We start from the raw sequence: 22,687 nt of genomic DNA, 5'->3' as shown, positions 1-22,687 counted from the left end.
AAATATCATTTGGGAAATACACTCTACAATTTATTATGCGATGGCCACATTAAATTTTCTCTTATATAATATTCGAGCACATAACCACCACTTGTTTGATTAAGCAAAAGTAAGTATATACAACGCTACACATAACAACATCAATATAACGAATAGCAGCAGCATAGATTCAATTTATTTCGGTTCTTCTAATAATATAAAAAATGAGAAAAATTTTCTAAATACAAAAAAGAATTTTTATACTTTTTTAAACATTCTCGTCATTTTTCATTCAAAAGTCTATTTTATAGGCACCTTGACACTTGAAATTTATTTTATTTTCATTTCAATATTTTTAATAATGAAATTTTATTTCAGTTATTCTTAATTTTTAAGAAACTCTAGCTGAGTTTCTTGTTATTAAGTTAAACTATTAGATTTTTCCTAAAAAACCGATTAGAATTTAAAACTATTTAGAAAATAAAGTAGAATATTTTAATTATAATAATTTTCGGAAGTATTTTATATTCGAAAAATAAGAGACCATGACTTATTTCCTATTTTCAAAATTAATAAAGAATCGCCTAAGAAAGTAAAGTAAATTAAACTATAAATTTTCATTCAAAGAAAACAAAAGGCATAGAAAACGACGTATGGCTCTTTGCCAAAAATTCAATTAAAATATAGCGTCAGTATTCCCAGATGAAAAAAAAAATATTGGTTTTGTCTCACACGTGAATCAGCGTAGGCTTTCCTCATTCGTTCATTCAATTTACATAATAATTACACTGGACAGTGATTAGTGGTCAGTATCCTAAATACCACATACATTATAAAAAGATGTTTTTTCAATTTCGCAGTATAAAATTTTTATTATAGAAAATTTAGAAGTGACATATTTGACGTTTGAATTGGAAAAGAATTAAAATTTTATTTGAATTTCAAAAAGGAAATAAGAACAATACAAAGATATTTCAATTTGGATTTAATAAGGCTTCCCTAATATAAAATTTGTTATCGACCCTGATAGATTGCTATCATGGGGATATATTTCTAATTTAAGGTGAAACCATAGAAGATTTCTTAAGATGCTTTTTTAATTTTGTGCATTAATTTGTTAGAACTTTCATACAATACATAGAATAGTCTAGTTCTTGAGAATTATAACATTAATTAATTGTAAAATATTATCTGAATTTAAAAACTTTTAAGACGTCAAATTATTTACATTCATTCATTTATTATATCCAAAAAAAACAGATGTAATTGGGTAACAATATGGGTATTTTGTCAAGACAAATGATTTTAAGATAATACATTTTTATTTGGCAAAATATTTTAATACTAAATCTTCGGTTATTAACCTAATAAAACGCTAAATTAAATTTAATAGTGCAGAGACGGTCAACCTTTTTCATCAATATTTCAAATTTTTTGCATATTTGTTTTATATTTCCTATTCAAATCACATGTCATCAAAATGTGTGTTATCAAATCAAATTCAAACACAATCGAATCAAAACCTTAACAGATTACCCTAGAACATTCAGAGAGCAAATTGAGGAAACTCTGGAGACAATTTCAAATAAAGCTCAAATAAATGACACCATGTAAAGTTTTTTAAAGTTTATAAATAGAATAGGATTAATTATTAAGATAATTTAGCTATTCGCACTAAAGTTGCTCCACCGTTCCAATCTTCTTCAGCCAAAATGGACAGAATGCGTTCTACGTTTTTCACAACCTCTTGCAATTTGGACATCGAGAGACAATGTATAATGAATGTAACAATCAATAACCAAATCGATCTGACGTGAAAATTTATTTTCAAATTGGTTCACTCATTAAACCATTGCATCCACAAAAGAAACTTGGATATAAATTTTAGAGTTAAGATACAGGAATTTGAGAAACACCATTTCGATAGACTAGCATCTACTCAGTAACAAAGTTTCAGGAAATTTCGCATTATTAATAATATCTTTGGTGTTTGAAACAAAAAAAAAATGTTTTCGAAAATACGAGTTTTTATATACGAAATAAACGAGATCCATAAAAACTGAAAACAGTGCAAATTATAAGTTCTATATTTTAGAACTGTCGTGGGTGTTCTCATAGTCGTGTTATATGAGAACGTAATGACACATAAAAATTTTGATTAAAAAGATGGAAAAATACAAAATGCTTTTATCGGCACTGTGTTTTACCTCTGACTTTTAAAACAATCTTGCGTTTCACATTGCTGAAATCTAGAAGCTACATTTTAATAAAATGTATATACTTATTTGATAGCTGCAAACTTCAGACGACTCACTCAATCATTTCACTAAATATAACCAAAAAAAAAATTGTTATTCAGCTATATTAGGTCGTAGGATGCAATTTATATGCTTTTTAGATGATAAAAGCAAAAAATAGTTTATAAATTGCATTATAAATTTTCTTAAATGTGAGCTGCTTATGTCATTGAAATGCTTGACAAACAGAAAAAAAAAATTACTACAACTTTCTATGACACTTAAAAATTTTTTTTTTTTTTTCATTTTTAAAATTTGCAAATAAAATGTCATTTAAAATAAAAACAACGTTAATAATATTAAAAATATTTTTCAGTGATTTTCATTCCCACACCCACGCAAATCATTACTAACTTAAATTTTATAAAAATATTTCATTTTTCTTATTTTATTTTTTAAATTTAAAAATCAAAAACAAATAAAATAATATTTAAAAAATTTTATTACTAAGCGGCTATTTTTTTTTTAATGTAAAATTTATTTTTACAACAATTTTGACTCTAGTGACGTTAGAATCTTGTTTTAAAAATATTTTAAGTAAAACAATATTCTTTTGATCTTTGAAATTTAAAATAAAAATTTTAATCTATTTTATAAAAACTAAATGAAAAGTAATAAGAAATTCATTTAAGAACAAATAAAGTATTGTAAAAATTTTGTGGACAATCTTTCGATCAATGTTAACGTTATTCTATTTAAACTACATTCTTTAGCAAATATTGACGTAAATCGCAATGAAACTGCACTCCAATCCATTAAGGCTGTGAAATTTGGAAGGCCAAAAGAACATTGCTCTAAAAAAATTATTAAATAACACAAAATTATTAAATTCATTTCTTACCCCAAATTTTGACGTAATATTTTAAATAAAAACAAAATTCAAACTTTATTATTATATAAATACTTAATTTTATTGCTTTAACAAATTTGAATAATCATATTTATTTTTAAACATCTTATACTCGTATGTATTAACATACCAAACTCTTTTACGTCAGCATTGAAAAAATCACCGTGTCTAAATCATCTCCTAATAATATGCATAAAATTAAATCAAATATTTGAAAAAGAACTAAAAGATCAAAGAATGATTTCATTTACTAGTTTTTTGTGAATGCAGATCAGATTGGAATCGTCTATAAAAAAGGAACTAATTTCATGTTGTTTTAATTTAATTTAGGTTTCATTATGGGTTTTCCCTTCTCCTGTGGTTAAGAGTTCTTTAATTTCATATTCTGAAAAAAGTTTAAAACAATATATTAAAAACTGATAAAATATTTTGAGCAGAAAGTATAATTTTCTTATATTTTAGAAAAACTAACGAACCACTTTCTGATAATTGATAGTTGAATAAGGAATTTGCTCTGGTTCAATTTCTTAACAATTTTCGTCCAATAATAAAATGCGATCAACGTCGTCCAATAACAAATGTGGGACTTATACCTCAACTATTTACTTAACTATTATTACATTAGTACTACCGTTGTTGCTATTGTTACATTATTACCTTTTAAAATTGCTTATCTTGTACAATTGCTGCAAAAGAAATCGTGCTGGGATATTCCACACAAATTAGTTTCATTTAGAATTATGTAAACAAACGTACAATTATAAGGGGAATCACTTCTGAATTAAATAACCACTCTGAATTCAATGACTAAATTGAATAATTGAATGTATGGCTATCAGCATATTTTTAGATAAATTTATTTAAAAACTATTTTATACCTAAACTTCTTATAGAAACCTTAAAGTTTTTGTGGGAATTTTGAAATTTCTCTTTCTTATTTATTCACTTTATCAAATCATAGTCACTGTATATACCAATTCCAATTATGACGATCATTATATGCACATAAACGTCATTTTATCAAATCTGTGGCAATAAGCCAAAAGTGACTAACTCGAGTTATGACAAAAACGAGTTGACGTTATTTTTGAATTCTACGTATTAAAATCTCTATACTGACAAAATTTGGTGTAAATACCTCTACTTTTACACAGAAAATTTTGTCGTGACTAAAGTGCTTAACTTTTATTTTTCCCTGTCAGATTTTTCCAAAACGTACTATCTCAGTTATTTGCTTAATTTGCTTATTTCAATAACAGGAAGAATAACCAAAATTAAGTTAAGTTCTTTTTCCTGATTCCATTAAAAAACTTGAAAATAAAAACACATTGGAGTTCAAAAGTTACAATCTCGACTTTGGTCGTTTTTCCTTATTAATATTGTTGCATAAACAATTCTATTTCGACTTATGATGTTCTTCCTGAAAAATTTATGAAACGGGAGAAAATATAACTCAGTTATGCACTTCTGCCGTATTATCGGGCCTAAAATTCCAGTTATAAGTTTACTTAGTAAGTTATTCCAAAATCAATGTTCAGTCATTAAATGAACCTAAAACCAAATGTAAGTGTAATTTACATATACATATATAGTGAAAAATAAAATAAATATTTTAAGTGAGTGAATAACTGTTAAAATAGTTTAATAACAAAAAATTTTTTAAATAAAAGCAATAGTAATATAAAATCAATTTGACCGTTAATTCAAAAACTTTAAATATTGAGTTTTGTTGAAAAAATTAATTATGACTGCCCGTATATTGAAAATAATTCAATTAGCTCGGGAACAAAACCAATATAGGGATAAAAAAACTCCGGAATTGAAGAAAGGTAATTTAAATTTACAAATTAATCCATAGTTTATAAAAATTATATAGTTGAACTTTTTTAAGCTTCACAAGAAACTGCAGATTCCAATACATTATTTGAGCCAATAGTAAAAAATGAAACACGCTCAATATTAAACGGGTTTCCTTTTAATGTAAATACATTGATAAATCAGTTCAATAAGAAAAGTAGCAAACAAAATAATTCACCTAATATGACAACAAAATGCATTGTAAATGCTAATAGCGTTGTATACAGTGATCCAGATTTTGATTCCGACGACACTGTAAGAGATCCAGATTTTCACATTCATTCAGAACCGGAAAGTAGTTCAAGCTATGAACACTTTACAAAAGAAGAATTAGCAAAAGCAGGACTGCAAATTGAACAAAATTTGTTAATTGGTGAAATATCAGATTCTAACGATATCGACTCAAAAGCTATTTTAAATAGGAAGCGTAACTGTGGTGAAGCCTATGTAAGCAAGTCCGGACCTGTTGCTGCGCGACAGTGTAGTAAACTCTTGCCGAAAAGAGTGCAAAACCAAAATTTCTTTTACCATTCAAGAAAAAGTTTTCCATCAGTATTAGTTATTGAGTTCATATGATAAACGAATACTATATATGAGTGGACTTATAAATATTGAAGACAAAAAACACAGAGTTTATCTAAAACGAAACAAAGAAATTGGCAACATTCAGCAAAATATTATGTAGAATTTGAAAAGCAGCGTATCAATGTTTGTCAGAAATTTTTTTAAACAGTGCTTTGGGGAATCTTTAGGTTTCATTAAAAGTGTTCAGAGGAAAAAGTTAAATTTAGTTTTATCTGATCAAAGAGGACACCAAACACCATCAAATAAGTTAGCCGATTGCATAGTTCAATCTGCAAAAGATCATATACATAACTTTCCTGCATATGAAAGTCACTATTCTCGTCGGCATTCTTCCAAAAAATACTTATCGTCAGACTTAACTACAGCAAAAATGTATGAACTATATCTCCAAAAACTCGATGATAAGAAAATAAGTCTTCATTCTTATTCTAGAATATTTCAGAGTAAGTATTATTTTTTGTTTTTTAGATAGCAATAAAATTTTAAATGAATAATTAATATTAGGCACAGGCCTTAAATTCAAACCACCAAAGATCTATAGCGGCCATTATTGCGATGTCTTAAAAGCCAAATTGGAAGTCGCCAAAAATGATAATGCATCATTAGAATTAAATACACTTCAGGAACAGCTAAGTGATCATCATTTAAAAGCGAATTTGGCGTACAAATCCAAAGAAAATGACAAAATTTTATCAAGGGAAAATAAAACTATAAAAACATACAGCTTTGATCTGCAACAGTGTTTACTACACCCTACTAAGTTTATTTGGCGTAAAAAATCATCCAGCAATGAACCTTTTCGATGGACTGAAGTAAAGTGGTTAAGGTATGAGAAATCACACTTTGGCCAAGCATTCTATAAAAAGTCTTTAGATGCAAACGAAGATTTCAAAGTTTTAAATATATGTAAGAGAGGATGTACTTCGATGAATTTAAATGATTTACAAAATATAAGAGATGAAGTATTTATTTCCAGTACAAAAAAGAAAGACCTTATTGATTTGCTTCCATTGATAAGTACCTGCTATCATCAATTTTATAAAGATCTCAAAGCGGAAAATATGGAAATGGATGAGGATCCAGATTTGGAGAAAGAAAGTGAGTCTAAGGACTAGAAGATGGTTATTTAGGTATTATTTTTGTACTTCCACTTTTGATTTCGATTTTATTATTGAATTGTCCAATGTTTTCATTTATTTTTGTATCTGGCTTACTAAAATTTTTTTATATTAATAAAAAACTTAAAAATAAATATTGAATTAGAAAAATTAAAATTGTTATTATTTTCTGACAAAACTGACTAACTAGAGATAATATTATTTATACAAATTTTACAAGCAGGAAAAAATACCTAGCTCAAATATGATTTTTGCAAAGTAAAATAGCATTTTTGCAAAACGTCATAAGTTGCAAAAATTATCACTACTTAATTATTCATGAATATTTTTTTGATTTGTATAAATTGAATAAATTATTGATATTTATGCTGCATCCTATCTTTGATTTATTTTCTAGAACTTTATGGTTTGTCTCAAAAATAAAATCAAACTTTAAAATTTAAATTACTCAAAACTTGTTTTTTCAAGTTAGGCAGTTTTGGCTTATTGCCACAGAAATTACTGTGCAAATTTAAAAATTTTACGTCAAAACAAATTATCGAAAGTTAAATTGAAAATATTAAAATAATTTTTAAATTTATTATGGCAAAATATTATAATAATTTCTTTTTCATAAGTGATTCAGCAAATATTTGTTTTAATAAAGTTGATCAGTGATTTGCAAAGTAGCACTTTTCCGTTGAACAAGTGAAAAACACAGCTTTAGAGAAGAATTTATTAAGCCTAAATTTAGGATGAGCAAAAAAAAACAGAATGAATTACGTTAACATAATGGTTAATTTCGTCGAATTCGGCTATTAAGTAAGTGAGTTAAGAGATTAATTATATATTTTAATGGCATGGTATTTTCCGTTAGATTTTCACTTTTGTAGAAAATTGTAGGCGCTTTGAAAATATAAGGCGTTGAAAACTCAAATTTCTACGAATTTTCTTTGTAAGAAGGTGGAAAAAAATTGTATTCTAACAAAATAAACTGTTTATTAGTTTCTAAAGGTTGCTAAAATTTCAGACTCTATGATGTAAGAATAGTAGAAAAAAAACGACATCAAAAAAGGGCTTCATATAGCGGGTATTTTAACAGCCATTTTCTCGTTTTGAACAATTCACTATTTTTCTGCGTTTGCGGAATTTAAAAAATGTTCCAAACTTAGAACTTCGGGAGGTTAACCGTTAGAGGGGGCGGATTAGATAAGTACAAATTATCTTTTAAGAAATTAAGGGGGAGATAGGTAACAATTATTTTCTAAAGAAATAATTTTCTAAGTTCTAGTTTTATCCAATTTCTATCTTAGAGGGTGAAGTTTCGTAAACTGACACACAGACAGGCGGATGGACGGAAAAACAAAGAAAAAGAATGAAACTAATAAGCATTTTATTTAAAATTTTTTTCTTTTGAAAACTGCTAAAAATTAGCAGAAGCATTTAAAAAACAACAATAATCTTTCTGTTAAAAAAAACTGAAAAATTTTATTTTTTTGAAAATTTCAAGTTTAGAGGGTGTGTCGGCGAACTTTTGATCATCTTTTTTTTTTTTCATCACACAATAATTTATAGATGCTATAAAATAACAAGTTGCTGTTATAATAAATATTTTTCTCACTTATTTTTTTTTTTTTGTGGAAGATTCACTTTTTATGATCAGATACGCCAATAAAATATTTTAAAAGATATTTGGATAAAAGTGACATTAGAGTAGTAGTTTTTAATTTTAAAAAAATATTTTTGGTGTTTTTTTTTTGGAAAGAATTAGTAAAAAAAAACAAATTTACATTTTTAATTAATTGCCTCGAATAATAGGTAAAATTTTATTTGAAAAGATGATTCATACAAGTCTAGTCTAAGATCAGAAATAAAATTAGAAATAATTTCACAAGCAAAATCGCTTAAAAATGAAGATTTTATCATTTTTGTTGAAAAATTATGCTTAGATATAAGAAAATTTTTGTAACCAACCGACTTCAAATTTAATAAGCTTGTGCAATAGAGAAGTTAATGAACTGTTGTATAATGGAAAAAATTGCCTTTTGCGATTTTAAAGAAAATTAAATGTACGAGTACATTATATACATGCAGATTCACATATATATTAAAATGTCAATACAATTTAATTAGGTTATTGAAAACTTTTAATCACTACGTGTAAAAATTTGGCACATATATGTAGGTCATTACTTAACAAGTGAATTATTAGTGTGATAAAAGTTTAATTGCAGCAAAAGATCTGTCCAAGATAAAATTCTTCTGTAAATTTTTTATATGGTACATTTTTCTCCTATACTAAAATGGTTAATTACTCATATACATATTTCTCTCAATTTTATGTTGTCACATTGCTATCGCAAACAATGGTCATTATGGTCTATTATACTGTATTATAATGAATTATCTATCTTGAACAGAACTAAATTCTCAATTCTTCTGAAAGCTTTACTTGGCTTTAATAATTATTTTTCAAATAAATATTCTTTAAATTTTAAAAACCTTTAAATTTCGAGTACAATAAGGTATTCAAAATAGTTTACCTTGTGAGTTGTAATTGCTGAATAAGCCAAAAACTACTTACACCTGTAATTGATTAAAACGGGTTTGCTATTTTATGTAAGATGAACGCATTTGAAAAAAAAATTAAAAGAGAATGAAGTATGCATGTACAATAGATACTTACATATATTCTTCATCCAACTAAATTTCCTATTGACCAAAATCATTAAAAAGTAGTTGCCTCCAACCCGACAGCATAATAATGACAAAATTTCAATCAATGCCTTCAAAATTCTCTTTCATTTTCAATTCCATCATGTTCTGTCCATTATTGTGTTAGTTCTTTTATGTTACTATTGTTTGTACATGCACACAATATTGTGCTTTGATTTAGTACAGTGAATTTCGTGTTAACTACCATGTTTCTCAAGTCTTTTATTATTTACCTTCAGCTATAGATAAATATGCTGATATAATTGAAAATTCTATTAAGAAATTTTATTTATCGAATCGTAAAAAATATCATTGTCACCACACGACGTATTTATAATAATTTTCTTCATATATTGTTATAATATAACATACACATAAACGTTTAGCTACTATTGAAATCAATGAAGAAAATTCTGATGATAGCCAATTATGAATCATTCACATTCCGGTTATGAATTTTTATCATACAGCATTATCAACTACATAATTAGTTTTTTTTTACTTTCAAAGAATAAACTAATCACACTTTATAAATTTGGCTTGGCGCCTCATCATTGAAATAAACTTAAATGTATTATTATATAATAAATGTAGGTACTTGATATTCCAATTTCTTTATCATTGACATATTATACATACATATACACAATATACGAGTACGTACGTGAATTTATATGTACACAAGTACAATACATTAGGTTATGTAAGAGGAATAACGATTTTTTCAATTTTTATGAATGAATGGAAAAATTAGTACGTATGTATGTACTATTATGCACAAATCATTCTGGATTGTATTTTATTTTTCTTGTTCAGCTTCTTCTCTTTATTCAGCATTTAAAAGCTTTTCATAATTCACATTTAACAGTGTGAAATTCATACTCTTCTTTTAAAATGAGAATTTTCTCACTTACGATCTTTTAATGAGAATAAAATATTTTCTCTCAAATTTAAAGAAATGATTTCATTATCATATTTTTCAATTGATAGTAAATTTTTTGTTGCCCTTGGCGATTTTTTTGAGGTCCAAATATTTCTTTTTTTTTTGTGGATACAAACATGTTGGAACATGCTTCTGCCGAATTCAAAGAATTTTTTTGAATCGTTTTGTTAAACTATTTCAACGGATGATGAAATTATCAGTTTTGTACAAGTAATAAAAATTTGGCAACAGGACGCCATTCACTCAAAAAATTTCTTAGAAATTCTTTTACCTCAAATTCCACACATTACAAGTACAAGAGTGCAATATTGGATCTAAAGAACTGTAAGGCTCCTGGAGAAGATAAATTAACAGCGGAACTGTTCAAAATGGCAGGTGAGCACCTCCAATTAAGAGTACATAAGTTAATATGTAGAATTTGGGAGACTGCCAGAATGCCGAAAAAATGGGGAACTGGAATACTATGTCCCATTCACAAAAAAGGAGACAAGTTACTGTGTGACAACTATAGAGGAATTACATTATTGAACACTTCCTATAAAATTTTATCAAAAATATTATGTAACAGGTTGAGAAGTTATTATGAGGAGCAAATAGGAGAGTATCAAGCGGGATTTAGAAGTCAGAGATCCACAATAGATCAAATATTTGTTATTAAGCAAATAATGGAAAAATGCTATGAGTTCAACATCGACATACATTTATTGTTTATTGATTTTAAGCGGGCGTTTGACAGTGTAAACAGAAAATTTGTTACGGTTGCACTGCTGGCGCTAGGCGTACCAAAGAAAATTACAGAACTGATAGAGATGACAATGAATGAATCACAAGCCAAAATAATGGTACAGGGAAATATATCAAAAGAATTTCCAATTACAAGTGGTGTTAGACAAGGAGATGCACTTTCGGCATTAGTATTTAATATGGTATTGCAATACGCGATAGGCAAATTTGACAGAGGTGGAACTATTTTCACTAAATCGTATCAGATTATCGCGTATGCAGATGATGTAGCAATAGTGGCAAAGCGACATAAAGAAATGGAAGAAATATTCCTACAAATAGAGAGAGAAGCAAAAAGGGTTGGTCTATGCGTCAACGAGCATAAAACTAAGTACATGAGAATGTCGAGAAACAACGAAAGAAGACGACCACAAAATGTAAATATAGGTTCGTTTGAGTTTGAAGGAGTGACAAGCTTTAATTATCTCGGTACATTATTATGTAACGACAACAGCATATCTTACTCGATACAAGACAGAATTAGGGCAGGAAACCGATGTTACTTTGCGAATAAAAAATTAATTCAATCAAAATTGCTATCGCGACAAGTTAAAATTCTAATTTACAAAACAATTATTCGTCCGGTAGTAACGTATGGCTGCGAATCATGGACCCTAAATCAAGTAGATGAAAATAATTTAAGAATATTTGAAAGAAAAGTATTAAGAAAAATATTTGGGCCCATAAATCTAGAAAACGGCGAATATAGGAGAAGAACAAATGATGAGCTTAACGACTTAATTAAAGGCGAGGATATAATAAGGTATAGCAAGTCGCAGCGTTTAAAATGGGCAGGGCACGTAATTCGAATGGATGAACATAGACCACAAAGCAAAATTCTGCAAGCAAGACCTAGTCTAAATAGACACAGAGGAAGACCCAGAAGACGATGGGAAGAAAATATTGAAAGTGATGCTGCAAAGCTTACAATCATAAACTGGAAAACAACAGCAAAGGATCGTGATAGTTGGAGGCAGATCGTGAAGAAGGCCAAAGTTCACCCCGAACTGTAGAGCCAAAAGAAGAAGAAGAAGACAAGTACAAGAAGCACATATGTACATATGTACATGTGTATATCATACCCACACGCGAAGTACCTGTTCACGTTATTTATTGTACATACATACATACACAATGTTAATACGTATGTTTGCATATCTGCTTACGTTCATGTATTCAAATCTATTTTCGATTAAATAGCTATTCCTAGAAATTCACCTTTTTATGTTTAATGAACGACTTTCGGCTTTTTTAATTAGAATTTTTTTTTTTTTTTTGAAGTACTCAAGTAATTTTCAGTAATTTCCGTTGAAATTACATTTTGCTTTTTTACTTAATGTCTTTTATAAAGATATTAGTCTTTATTTTCTAGCTGGAAATTTTAAATTTTTATCAAATTTATTTACCCCCTGGCGCCACACTCATATGTAAGTAAATGACTTTAACAAATTTTTTTTTATTGCCGAATTGTTTTATTGGAAGCGCACTAGAGTTACGTATTTTTTGAAATTCAAGTTAAATTTTGTTAATTTATGTACATACATACATACATAATTTATGTAAGTATGTAATTTTAAAAGAAAAGAAAATTGTTTCGGTTAAACTTTGACAATGAGCTTTGAATTTAATTTGTAATTGTAACAAGAGTTTTGTGTACATAACTTCAACTTATTTCTGTTCATAAATAAGATTATGAATATGATTGGATCTTAATAATTTTACCAAAACTACAGGATAACTAAAAATGCTCTCCAATAAGAGAAAAATAAAAGTAGGAGCAGTCTCTTAAGAAAGTGCAAATTTTTGTCAAAAGTAAATGCGAATAAATTCAAAAATTTATTCATTCAATTCATTTTTATAATCGACACTTTGAAAACAATTATAATTCTGTAAGACAAGCTTAGATTATTTCTAAATGTCAAATGTCAAGAAATGTCAAACAAAGAGACATGGCACTCAGAGTTTATAGAAAACATACATATTTTTTTCTCAAATACAAAACTAAAAATTTTCGATGAATTTTAAGTACAGAGTAAAATTAAACTCGTTCGAATGATATAAGTATGTATGTACTTAAGAGGTTCTTAATGGTATTCATGCAACAAAGGTGATATTAAAACATTCTTTTTAATTGAAACTGTACAACTTTTTGGATATTGTGTCCAACTAATTTTGTAGCACTTTGAAAATTCTGACATATAATTATGAGGAAGTAAATAAGTCGATCATTTAGTTTCGTTGTGAATTATTCGGATTTCCCAACATATTCTTAGATAAAGCATTACTTTTCTGTTATCAGACAACACGCTTACTTTTTTCAATGGATTTTTTCTGCTTTATCAGTATTTAATAATATTTTTATTATAATTTTGACGAAATAAATATTTTTGCTCGATTTACTTATATTTTTATTACTTCTATTACTAAAGCTTTTTAAGTAAGTATATAACGACGTTATTTGAAGAGTTACGACGTCTCTTTATTCTCAACATGTCAAAACCAAAATTATTGTAATGTCGTTGCAAAGACACACCCACGAAATGTACATCCATACATAAATAAATATAAAAAATTATACATTTAATTGAAGGGAATTCCAACCTTGTTCCGAATTTAAGTTGTTTAATTGATTACATTTATATTTACCACATCGACATTCACAAGACGTATCACATAACAATACGAAAACGTTTAACACTTCACAATATACAATATACATATGTATATGCAGTGTGTATGTATCTATAGTTTATACAGAAAATGAGGTCACCACAAAATCATAATTAATGTGCGATGCCTTAAAATTCACGTTCCGGTTTATCTTTAAGTGAATTTATTACCAATTCTATTAAAAACATGTGCTCTATGTTAAATATATGATGAATAGCAGTTTTACTTGCGGTATAAAAACGAGATAAAGAAAAAAACAATGTAAACGAAAATTTTTGGAATGAAATAAGATTAGAAAAAATTAACCGCATTTTATTAGACAGAAGTTTTTTTTGAATTATTGAACGTTTTATTTGATCACTTAAACCGCATAAGTAACCTAATACAAAAGCAAATGAATTATAGAAGAAGACAATTAAACACACATCCTAAGTATAACATGTTTAATGATGGTGATCTTCTATATATCCTCCCAAATTAGTAAAGAACTGAATTCAGTATAAGCTACTCCCACTCTACACAAATTTTTCGGAAATATTTGCTTGCTTGTAAATCTCGGTGCATATTTCCCATATTTTTCATAAGGTTTTCTATTCGTATTGAAAATCTAAAATAGAAACCAAAATATAAGAACAAATTATTTCAACAATGCAATCGAAAGCAATTGCGAAACGAGTGAAATATGAGCCTTTGTTATGGGCAGATCGTAAGCAATCAGTGGCATAACCATATTTGCTGTTTTTTCTAACACCTTCTAGAAAACTTTTTAAACTTGGGATGGCATGAGAAACCGAATGTTTAACATGTTTTCAAACAAAATTTATAAAATTTGTTTCGCAAGACCTCTTCAAAGATAATTATGTCAAATGACTACTTTCGAAACCTTCTTTTACAAGCTTGCTCTTAGTGTTATGTAACTATTTATCATTGTGTTAGAGCTAAAACATTTTTGCAAGGTGAACTCACAAATCAGGCGTGATCAATGTGTGTATGTAGGATTTATAATTTCCATTACTTTCAACTGCCATCTCCGCTACATAATTTAAAATAATTGCAATCTAATCACAAATTCATATATCAATTAATATTATGTAATTTTTTCAAATTGTCAAAAATTCCGCATGTACCCTTTAATAAATTACATGTATTCATAAATCTTTATAATTTCCTAAAATTGTTTAGCGCACTACGTTGTTAATGTACGCACGCATGTTATGTATTTTAAACTCTAATTGTAATACAATTAGAAATCACATTTATCATCATTGTCTTACATTTACCAACAATTTCAAAAAAAATATTCAATTAATTTACAAAAAAAAAAAAAATAGCCACCAATAAATTAATTAAAATTTTAAAATAAATGGTACTCCCCAAAACCAATTGCACATAAATCCAGTTTAATTAATTACCAGAAAAAGAAGAATAAAATTAAAATTGTAATTGTTATTCAAGTCACGTCCGCTTAAATGGTCAAAGAAATTCATTTTTCCAAAAAAGGTAAAGGGAAATTAAAAATCCAAAAAGATTTTATCATTCTATACAAATAAAGATTATTTGATACTTTACGTCGTCACTCTTATCTGGTTTAAGTACACCTGAGAGAAAACCAAATAAATCTCATATATTTAAATATTGTATATGAAGCGTATATGTACGTGTATAACTCATAAGATTATTAACACCTGTACGAGATGATTTCATTATTCATACTCTAATAAAATTTAAAATTTTCGGCTCGTCTTAGATAAGGTGTGTATGCATATTTACATACACTCATTTATATATAGATATGTACGTATGCATGTATGTATATAGTAACATTCTCCATTACAAACATTTTTAAACTTATTCACACTTTATTAACATTTTTTTCAATATAATTTCTCAATACTAAGTGGATCAATTGGAAATATTCCGGAAAAAAAAAATTCCGCTCTTAAACAACGTGAACATGATAACGTAGACTTTTCTATTATAACCTCTAAATAAATTTCCATTCCAATATTCGAAAAACTATTAAACGCACGATTTCTTGTCACGTGTTCATCATAAATAAAATCATATTGAATATAAAAGTGAACATCATTTTTTATCATTGATAAAAATGTAAAAGAAAAAAATCAAATCGACGACGACTATTAAAAATTGTGAATCATATAATTTGGTGGTTTCAAATTTTGGGTTATGAAAAAAAAATATTGGGTTACAGTATGTACAAAAATTTGTGAATTGAAATTTTGTCTTTTTAGGAAATATTGTGAGATTTAGTAAGATAATAAAAATAGGAAACAAATCACATTTAAATTTTGTGATTTGGCAGGCAGCCGGATAGGTTTAACTTTGCTTTAATATACGAGTATAGTATTGAACTATTTTTAGGAAATGTGTACACATACATCATAATTTTTATTTTCTTCGACATAAGAGTTCCATTTTATTACTTTTTGGCTTAACTGATGATTTGACTGAGACTTATTGTATTGCAATAATTAACAGATTCTTATTGTTGTATTGAAACTGAAATTGCAGAAAAAACAAACTGAAAATGCAGAAACCAGAAAATGCAGAAAATGCAGAAAACTGAAATTGCAGAAAGCCAGAATTTTTTCGAATCCTTCTTACCTTCTTACTTTACCTTGAAAGAACTTTTTTCTATTGCTATCGTATAAGATATTCATTGCCAGGGAAATAGAAGGAGTAGAGTTTAAAATCACGAATATTTGGTCATAATTTTAACAAATAAATTCAGTAGTTGTTCTCTGTTTCCAGTTGCCAAAACAAACAACAAATTATCTACACGGAATTTTAAAAATTCATATGTATGTACGTACATACATATGTATATCATATTTAATCAGTTTTACGAAATTTTGAATAGGATCAAAAATTTTCTTGTATAGTTTTAATTTTTTGAAATGCAAATTTAATTTTACTAATAATATTTAATTATTTTTCTTTCAGGTTTATGAGTCACTTTTCAAACCACTTAGAGTATCAAGGCATCAATTTAAAAAAGTGCTAAATTGTATGAAATTAATACGATCACTTAAATATCAAGAGGTATACGCCCAAGAGAAGGTTACCAAAGTTGATAGTTTGTCATTAGTATTATCTGGAAAGTAAGTATCATTACATAATATAGTATAAAAATTATTGTTTAATATGAAACATAAATTTAATTAACTAAAGATCTATATGAACAATAAACTAGACGCCGGGGACGAATCTTGAAAAAACTCTATATATTTGCAAAAGAAAGTATTTCGTATTTAATAAAAAATTTAATCACTAAAAATTCGATTTATCACGTTCATTATTGCACCTTAAAAGAAAATTTACAATATTACGCAGTCCGAATTCTAAAAAATGGATTTTCGAAACGCAAAGAACAGCAAATCACGCATTCAAAAAATTGCGAATGTCTTTTATATTTTAAATTAACATAATGCTATTTTTTGACTTTCTACTTTAATTTTGGCTACAAATTTCAAGGACGGTGGTACTTATATCAAAAATTAATTTTTATTAACCCGAAATACAAGAAAAACACTTTGTTTTTTCTTGTCAATGCCGTGTCTTGTGTCATTTTCTTTAGTTTTGGATTTCAAGACAACACAAAGTCCAGAAAATTCCACATTATTTCAAAAATTTTATTTAAATCAAAGTAACAAGAAATATTTAGATCATTAAAGCAACTACTTTAACATATTGCATTTATTTCATGACTTCTTGGTCGACCACATAATCACAATAAATTAGGTTTGCTATATTTTACGTTACAATTTTGAAAATCAAGTAATACTAACTCAGGCGAAACATAAAAATATTTTGTAAATCTAATTGCAATTTTGAGTACTAAGTACAAAATATTAAAGAAAATATCATTAAATCACTTCTTTCAATAATAACGAAATAATAAATGGAGTCCTGTTTTATGTAGCTTTAAGGTATAATGAAAGAGAAACATCCTTTAGCATTACTATATTGCAACCTTAACAAACAGGAAACATCTAATATATGACCTGAATTCAAAGGACCCAACTATAGATGTATGTACAAGAATATAGAAATAACAATTTCTATTTTCAACGGAAATTAAAAGAATCATAATAATTAAGTTTCTATAAAAATGATGAGAAAATTAAATGTCAGTTAAAAAGTCCTAAAGAAATAACACAATATTTGAAAAAGCGTTTTGTATTTTAGCGACTTTAAGTATTGGGAGCTTTTCATTTATTAGAAATTGTAAGTTTTATTTTCCGCTACAGAACATCTGGGTCGTATTTCACTTATTACATTTTACTTTTTTCTAATTAAATTTTACTTCTGAGGTTTCTGTTATAGAAAACTTCTTTTCTCCATCATAAATTTAAGAAAAATTTCGTACTCCGCATTCTTAGCATTAAATTCATGAATTACAATTTGCTCGCATAAATGAATGGTTAAGTACAACATTTGTTCGTACAAATATTCTTCATACTCCCTTTCATCTCCTTAATACCAACGATTGACAACATTTGTGCCATTTTAGTGCAATTCAAATTAATGCTTAATGTAAACCAGATTCTAATTTGTTTTCGCACACGTAATGCCTAATTTGGGTACTTTTGAATTGAACTATGTTAGGACTTATTGGAAATCACCGCATATGTAATTTTTTTTCATATTACACGTATGTATGTCTGAAAGTGATTTTTTTTTATACATCAATGCTTCTTCATTTCAATTCAATTTTGTCCTTTCCGTTAAAAAAAATATCCTTTACATTATGCACTTCCTTCAATCATGCTTTCATATACATATAGCACATATTATACATATATTATACATACATGAATATTTCTAATAATTCTTTTATGGGGTACATAAGCTAAAAAAAAAGAAATACTTTTTTTTAACCCTCTGAATTTAATAAAGAAAAAAAAATATTGATTTTATTTAATTTTCTTATTTTCTTTACAGATTAGTTGTATCACAAAATCAAAGAGCGCTGCATATAGTTTTTCCTCATCAGTTCCTAGATTCACCCGAATGGTTTGGTGTCTCTACAGATGATTATTTTCAGGTAATATTTTTGTTTATTTTCAGGTAATATTTTTGTTTTTAAATCATTTTGATTTCCTTTATATATTGCATACTTTTAGGTTGCCTTATATCCTTTGAAAAATTTTTATATTCAAAAACTAGCCATGTATACAAAAAATCAAAGTGTTATTCACGGAATTTTGTTGCTTTTATACGGTGCCGAAGTTTTATTGCGGTTCAATGGTTTCAAAATTAAAAAATTCAAAATCTTGGATTAATTTCCTCATAATTATCTCATCCTATTAATTTTTTTGAACAGAGTTTTTTAAAAAATGACATTTAAATACTGATCGAATGGTTTGAACTAAAGTCTACTTGCAGCAATATAGATTTAAAAAAAAAACATAAACCAGTAATTTAATATTTAATTATCACCTAATTACAAGTTTAATTTAATTGAAATTTAAGGAGTACGTATACCAAGTGTTTCGATTCCATTGAAATGTTTGTATGACTGCCAAAAATTTTGCAATATAAAGTGAGCGCATTGTGGGATTCCTTTTTGGAGAAAAGAACTAAAATTTGTTTGAGATTTAGATTTTCATTGATATTTCTTCCGATTTCAGAAAAATAGAAGCCTTTATATGCCAAACAAGCCTGCGTTATCGTAATTTAGTGTAGAATGATTCTAAAACGTTTAAAATTCTGAAACGTAATAATTATTGCCATAATAATGCGTATTAGCCAATATACAATATTACAAAGCTGTTTTCACATAAAAATTAATTATTTATTTTAGTTAAATAGTTGCCATTTCCGTTTTTCTACAAAAAGGAGTTTTTAACTGAATAAAACGCTACTGAAAATCAAACAACCCGCTCCGCTCCTATTATGATTCCTATCAAAATAACTTAACCACTTTTGACTCTTTTACTTTCCCTAGTTTTGTTAAAAGAATATTTTATTCAAATTCATTTTTAAGAATTAATTTTTTTCTATGCTACCTTCTTTGTTCATTATGATTTCCCGGTTTGAAATAATACTCACAAATGAATTAAATTCTTCTCAGAACTATAAGACAAAAAATATTTTCTGCATTTTGTTCTTTTTCCAAAATTCATGCTGAGATCTCTGTACAATTAACCTGTATTTTTTTTCAACAACATATTTAATATTCTTTTAAAGATAAAAACTATGTTGTAAATCTTATATTTCTTTGTATTTATGTAGGTGTCAATTATGGCAATGGAAGAATCTCGTGTTTTAATTTGGCATCGAGATAAACTAAAATTATCAATAATGACTGAACCATTTTTACAAGCTGTATTCGATCATATATTGGGTAGAGATGTTGTAAAGAAATTAATGCAAGTTACACAGGTGAGTAATGATTTTTTTTTTCAACTTTTCTAATTTTTTGCACTGTGTTATTTTTTGAATTTATGGTTTTTACATGATAATGAACTAGCATGGAAAAGTACATCGAAGTTTTTGTAACAAAATTTTAAGATTTTATGATTTATATGTAAGAAATTGAGTTTCGTTTTTCTCCACACAGCTTTAAAGTGTATAAATTTTGTACAGAAAATTATTTTGATAAATATTGGAGGATGGCTACTTGCCGTCACAGAATTTTGTCTACAGAAAAAATAATGATTTAAGATAATTATTTTGGAGCGATCTCCGAACATTATAAGCACTTGACAGTTTTATATCTTTATAAGATCTAAGGATTTTGTTTGATTTGATTCAAATTAGACGAAAATTTGATATATAACGGCCGTGTATTCTGGTTTGCCGAAAAAAAACGCCATCTGTTTCTCAAAAAAAATTGATGGCTAAATCCTGCCTAACACAAATTATTGACCCAAATCAAAGAATTAGCATAGGTATATTAGCATAGGTAAATAGCGTAGGCCAAACGAAAAACGTAAAACAAATAACGGACCACTTCCGTTACCGTTGTGTTCCGTTCCGTTACGTTGATATTGGAACCACTTCCGTATTTACAGACACAATATCTATTTGTAAGAACTATTGTAAGTTTTCCGAGTAATTTATTTTATTGAAGTCTTTTTAAAGGAGATGGAACAATTTAAATATCATTTAACTTGTATACATACTTACATAAATATTTATGCACTTTTATTGCTCTTCTAATTTGCTAGTCAAATTCAGAATTATCATTATATTTGTTATGGAAAAATATTCTTGTACAGCCGTCTCTTCATCACAAACTCTAACACAACTCGCATCAAAATGTAGAAAAAAAAACATTTTGGCATTCTAGTAAATATAATTATGTTGCCAAATTCTGCATAGCAACAATATTTTTTGACTGTGACATTATTTTTTTTATTATTATTTCTCGTTCTTCATGATCTTAAAAAAACGCAAATGAAATCAAAACAGCAATAAAACAAAAAGCAAATTTTCATTGCAAAAATTTAAATTTATTTTATCTAGTTTTTATGAACTTGTTATAAAAGAGGGTATACAGTACAGAATATGCTAACAAATATATTAGCAAACGGCAGTCCAATAATTTGTTTCCGATTATAATAGAGGTTCAGTTGACATCGTTACATAATATGTAGCTTAATACAATATTTAAATCTTTTCTTAGATTTGTTTTCAATCGAAAACCTGATAGGTCAGAATAGAGTTCGAATAGTTCAAAAATAGTGTTTTTAATTAAACTTCCTAAATTTCATATTTATTTCAGTTTGTTTCAGTTAAGAAGTTATTATACAATCGTTTTTCACTCGTACAGATAACGGCAATCTTTTCGAATCTGTGTCAATATATTCAGTAAACCACTTTATAAGAAAAATCAAAAACCAATCACGCTTCAATTTCTCTAGTAAATTCAAAGATTACTTAATCTAATACTTAATGACAATTACACTATAACATTGCTACATTATAAATATTTTTGTGTAAGTTTTTTAACAGATTTTATACAATAATGTTTTGTAAAATCAGTTATTTACTCCTGTTAGATTCGTCTTTTAATTGAGAATCTCATAATTTATTACGTAATTTAAAATTGTTGACTTCGCGAAACTTCGTATGAATTCGCATAACTTCGTATAACTTCAAACTATTTAAATTGTATAATACATTTAATTCGGAAAAAATAATTTAAATTTTAATAAACATCAATACTAATTTTTAATTTTTAAAATCGTCAATAAAGCGTTGTGAAAATCGAAAATTCTGTAGTATCCTATAGCTGCATTTGGATACTTTTAAAAGTCTAATTCAAAAATATGATTTATGTATGGTCGCCTACTTGTTAATATGAATTTTTTTGTTGTTATTTTCATTTTTGCAAACGTGCGTTCCTAATACATACTCAAACAAATACGGTCGTACAATTTTTATTATTTCATTTACCAAAATATTATTTACAATAACAATTCTTATTATAAAACCGCAAATTGAAATAAATTGGTATTGGTAAAGTGCTACGTGACTTCAGTCATGTAGCAAGCCATATTGAAACCAATAAGATATAGAAACAAAACCTGAGCTCAAAATTATGCAGATTTAAAAGGTACAAATTCGCAATTTTTTTTTATATACTGACTTACGAGTATTTATGTAAATATGTATATGTGTAAGAGTTCATAAATATTTTAGAATTATATTTTATTTTTTAGTTTTGGATTATACTCGGTTTTATTTAATCCAATATTTAAAATTTTATTGTAAACAAAGAAGATTTTGATATTTAATATACTTTATGTAATATGTACATCCATACGTACATTCATATTTATTTAAATATTATGCAAAATGAACATATCAAATAGACGCTTTTAATAATGTTGATGAGAGCGGTATAAAATTAATAAGAAATTATAAAATGTAAAATGAA

General features: G+C 27.0%; 1 protein-coding gene across 3 annotated transcripts in view; it reads left to right on the top strand.

The window, feature by feature from the left end:
- Positions 1 to 22,687, top strand: part of LOC129619033 (popeye domain-containing 2) — a 68,755-nt gene that overhangs the window by 5,088 nt on the left and 40,980 nt on the right. For all 3 annotated transcript variants that reach the window (XM_055534106.1, XM_055534105.1, XM_055534104.1), the window contains exons 2-4: positions 16,741 to 16,898; positions 18,742 to 18,844; positions 20,035 to 20,184. In XM_055534106.1, coding sequence (XP_055390081.1) covers positions 16,807 to 16,898; positions 18,742 to 18,844; positions 20,035 to 20,184 — 345 coding nt within the window. In that variant the 5' untranslated portion in view covers positions 16,741 to 16,806. The remainder of the gene's footprint in view (positions 1 to 16,740; positions 16,899 to 18,741; positions 18,845 to 20,034; positions 20,185 to 22,687) is intronic.

The sequence above is a fragment of the Condylostylus longicornis genome, unplaced genomic scaffold (assembly GCF_029603195.1).
Source record: "Condylostylus longicornis isolate FDR11 unplaced genomic scaffold, ASM2960319v2 ptg000010l, whole genome shotgun sequence".
NCBI classification, from domain to species: domain Eukaryota; kingdom Metazoa; phylum Arthropoda; class Insecta; order Diptera; family Dolichopodidae; genus Condylostylus; species Condylostylus longicornis.
The sequence above is the reverse complement of the archived record's forward strand: the minus strand, read 5'-3'. Positions and strand labels throughout refer to the sequence as shown.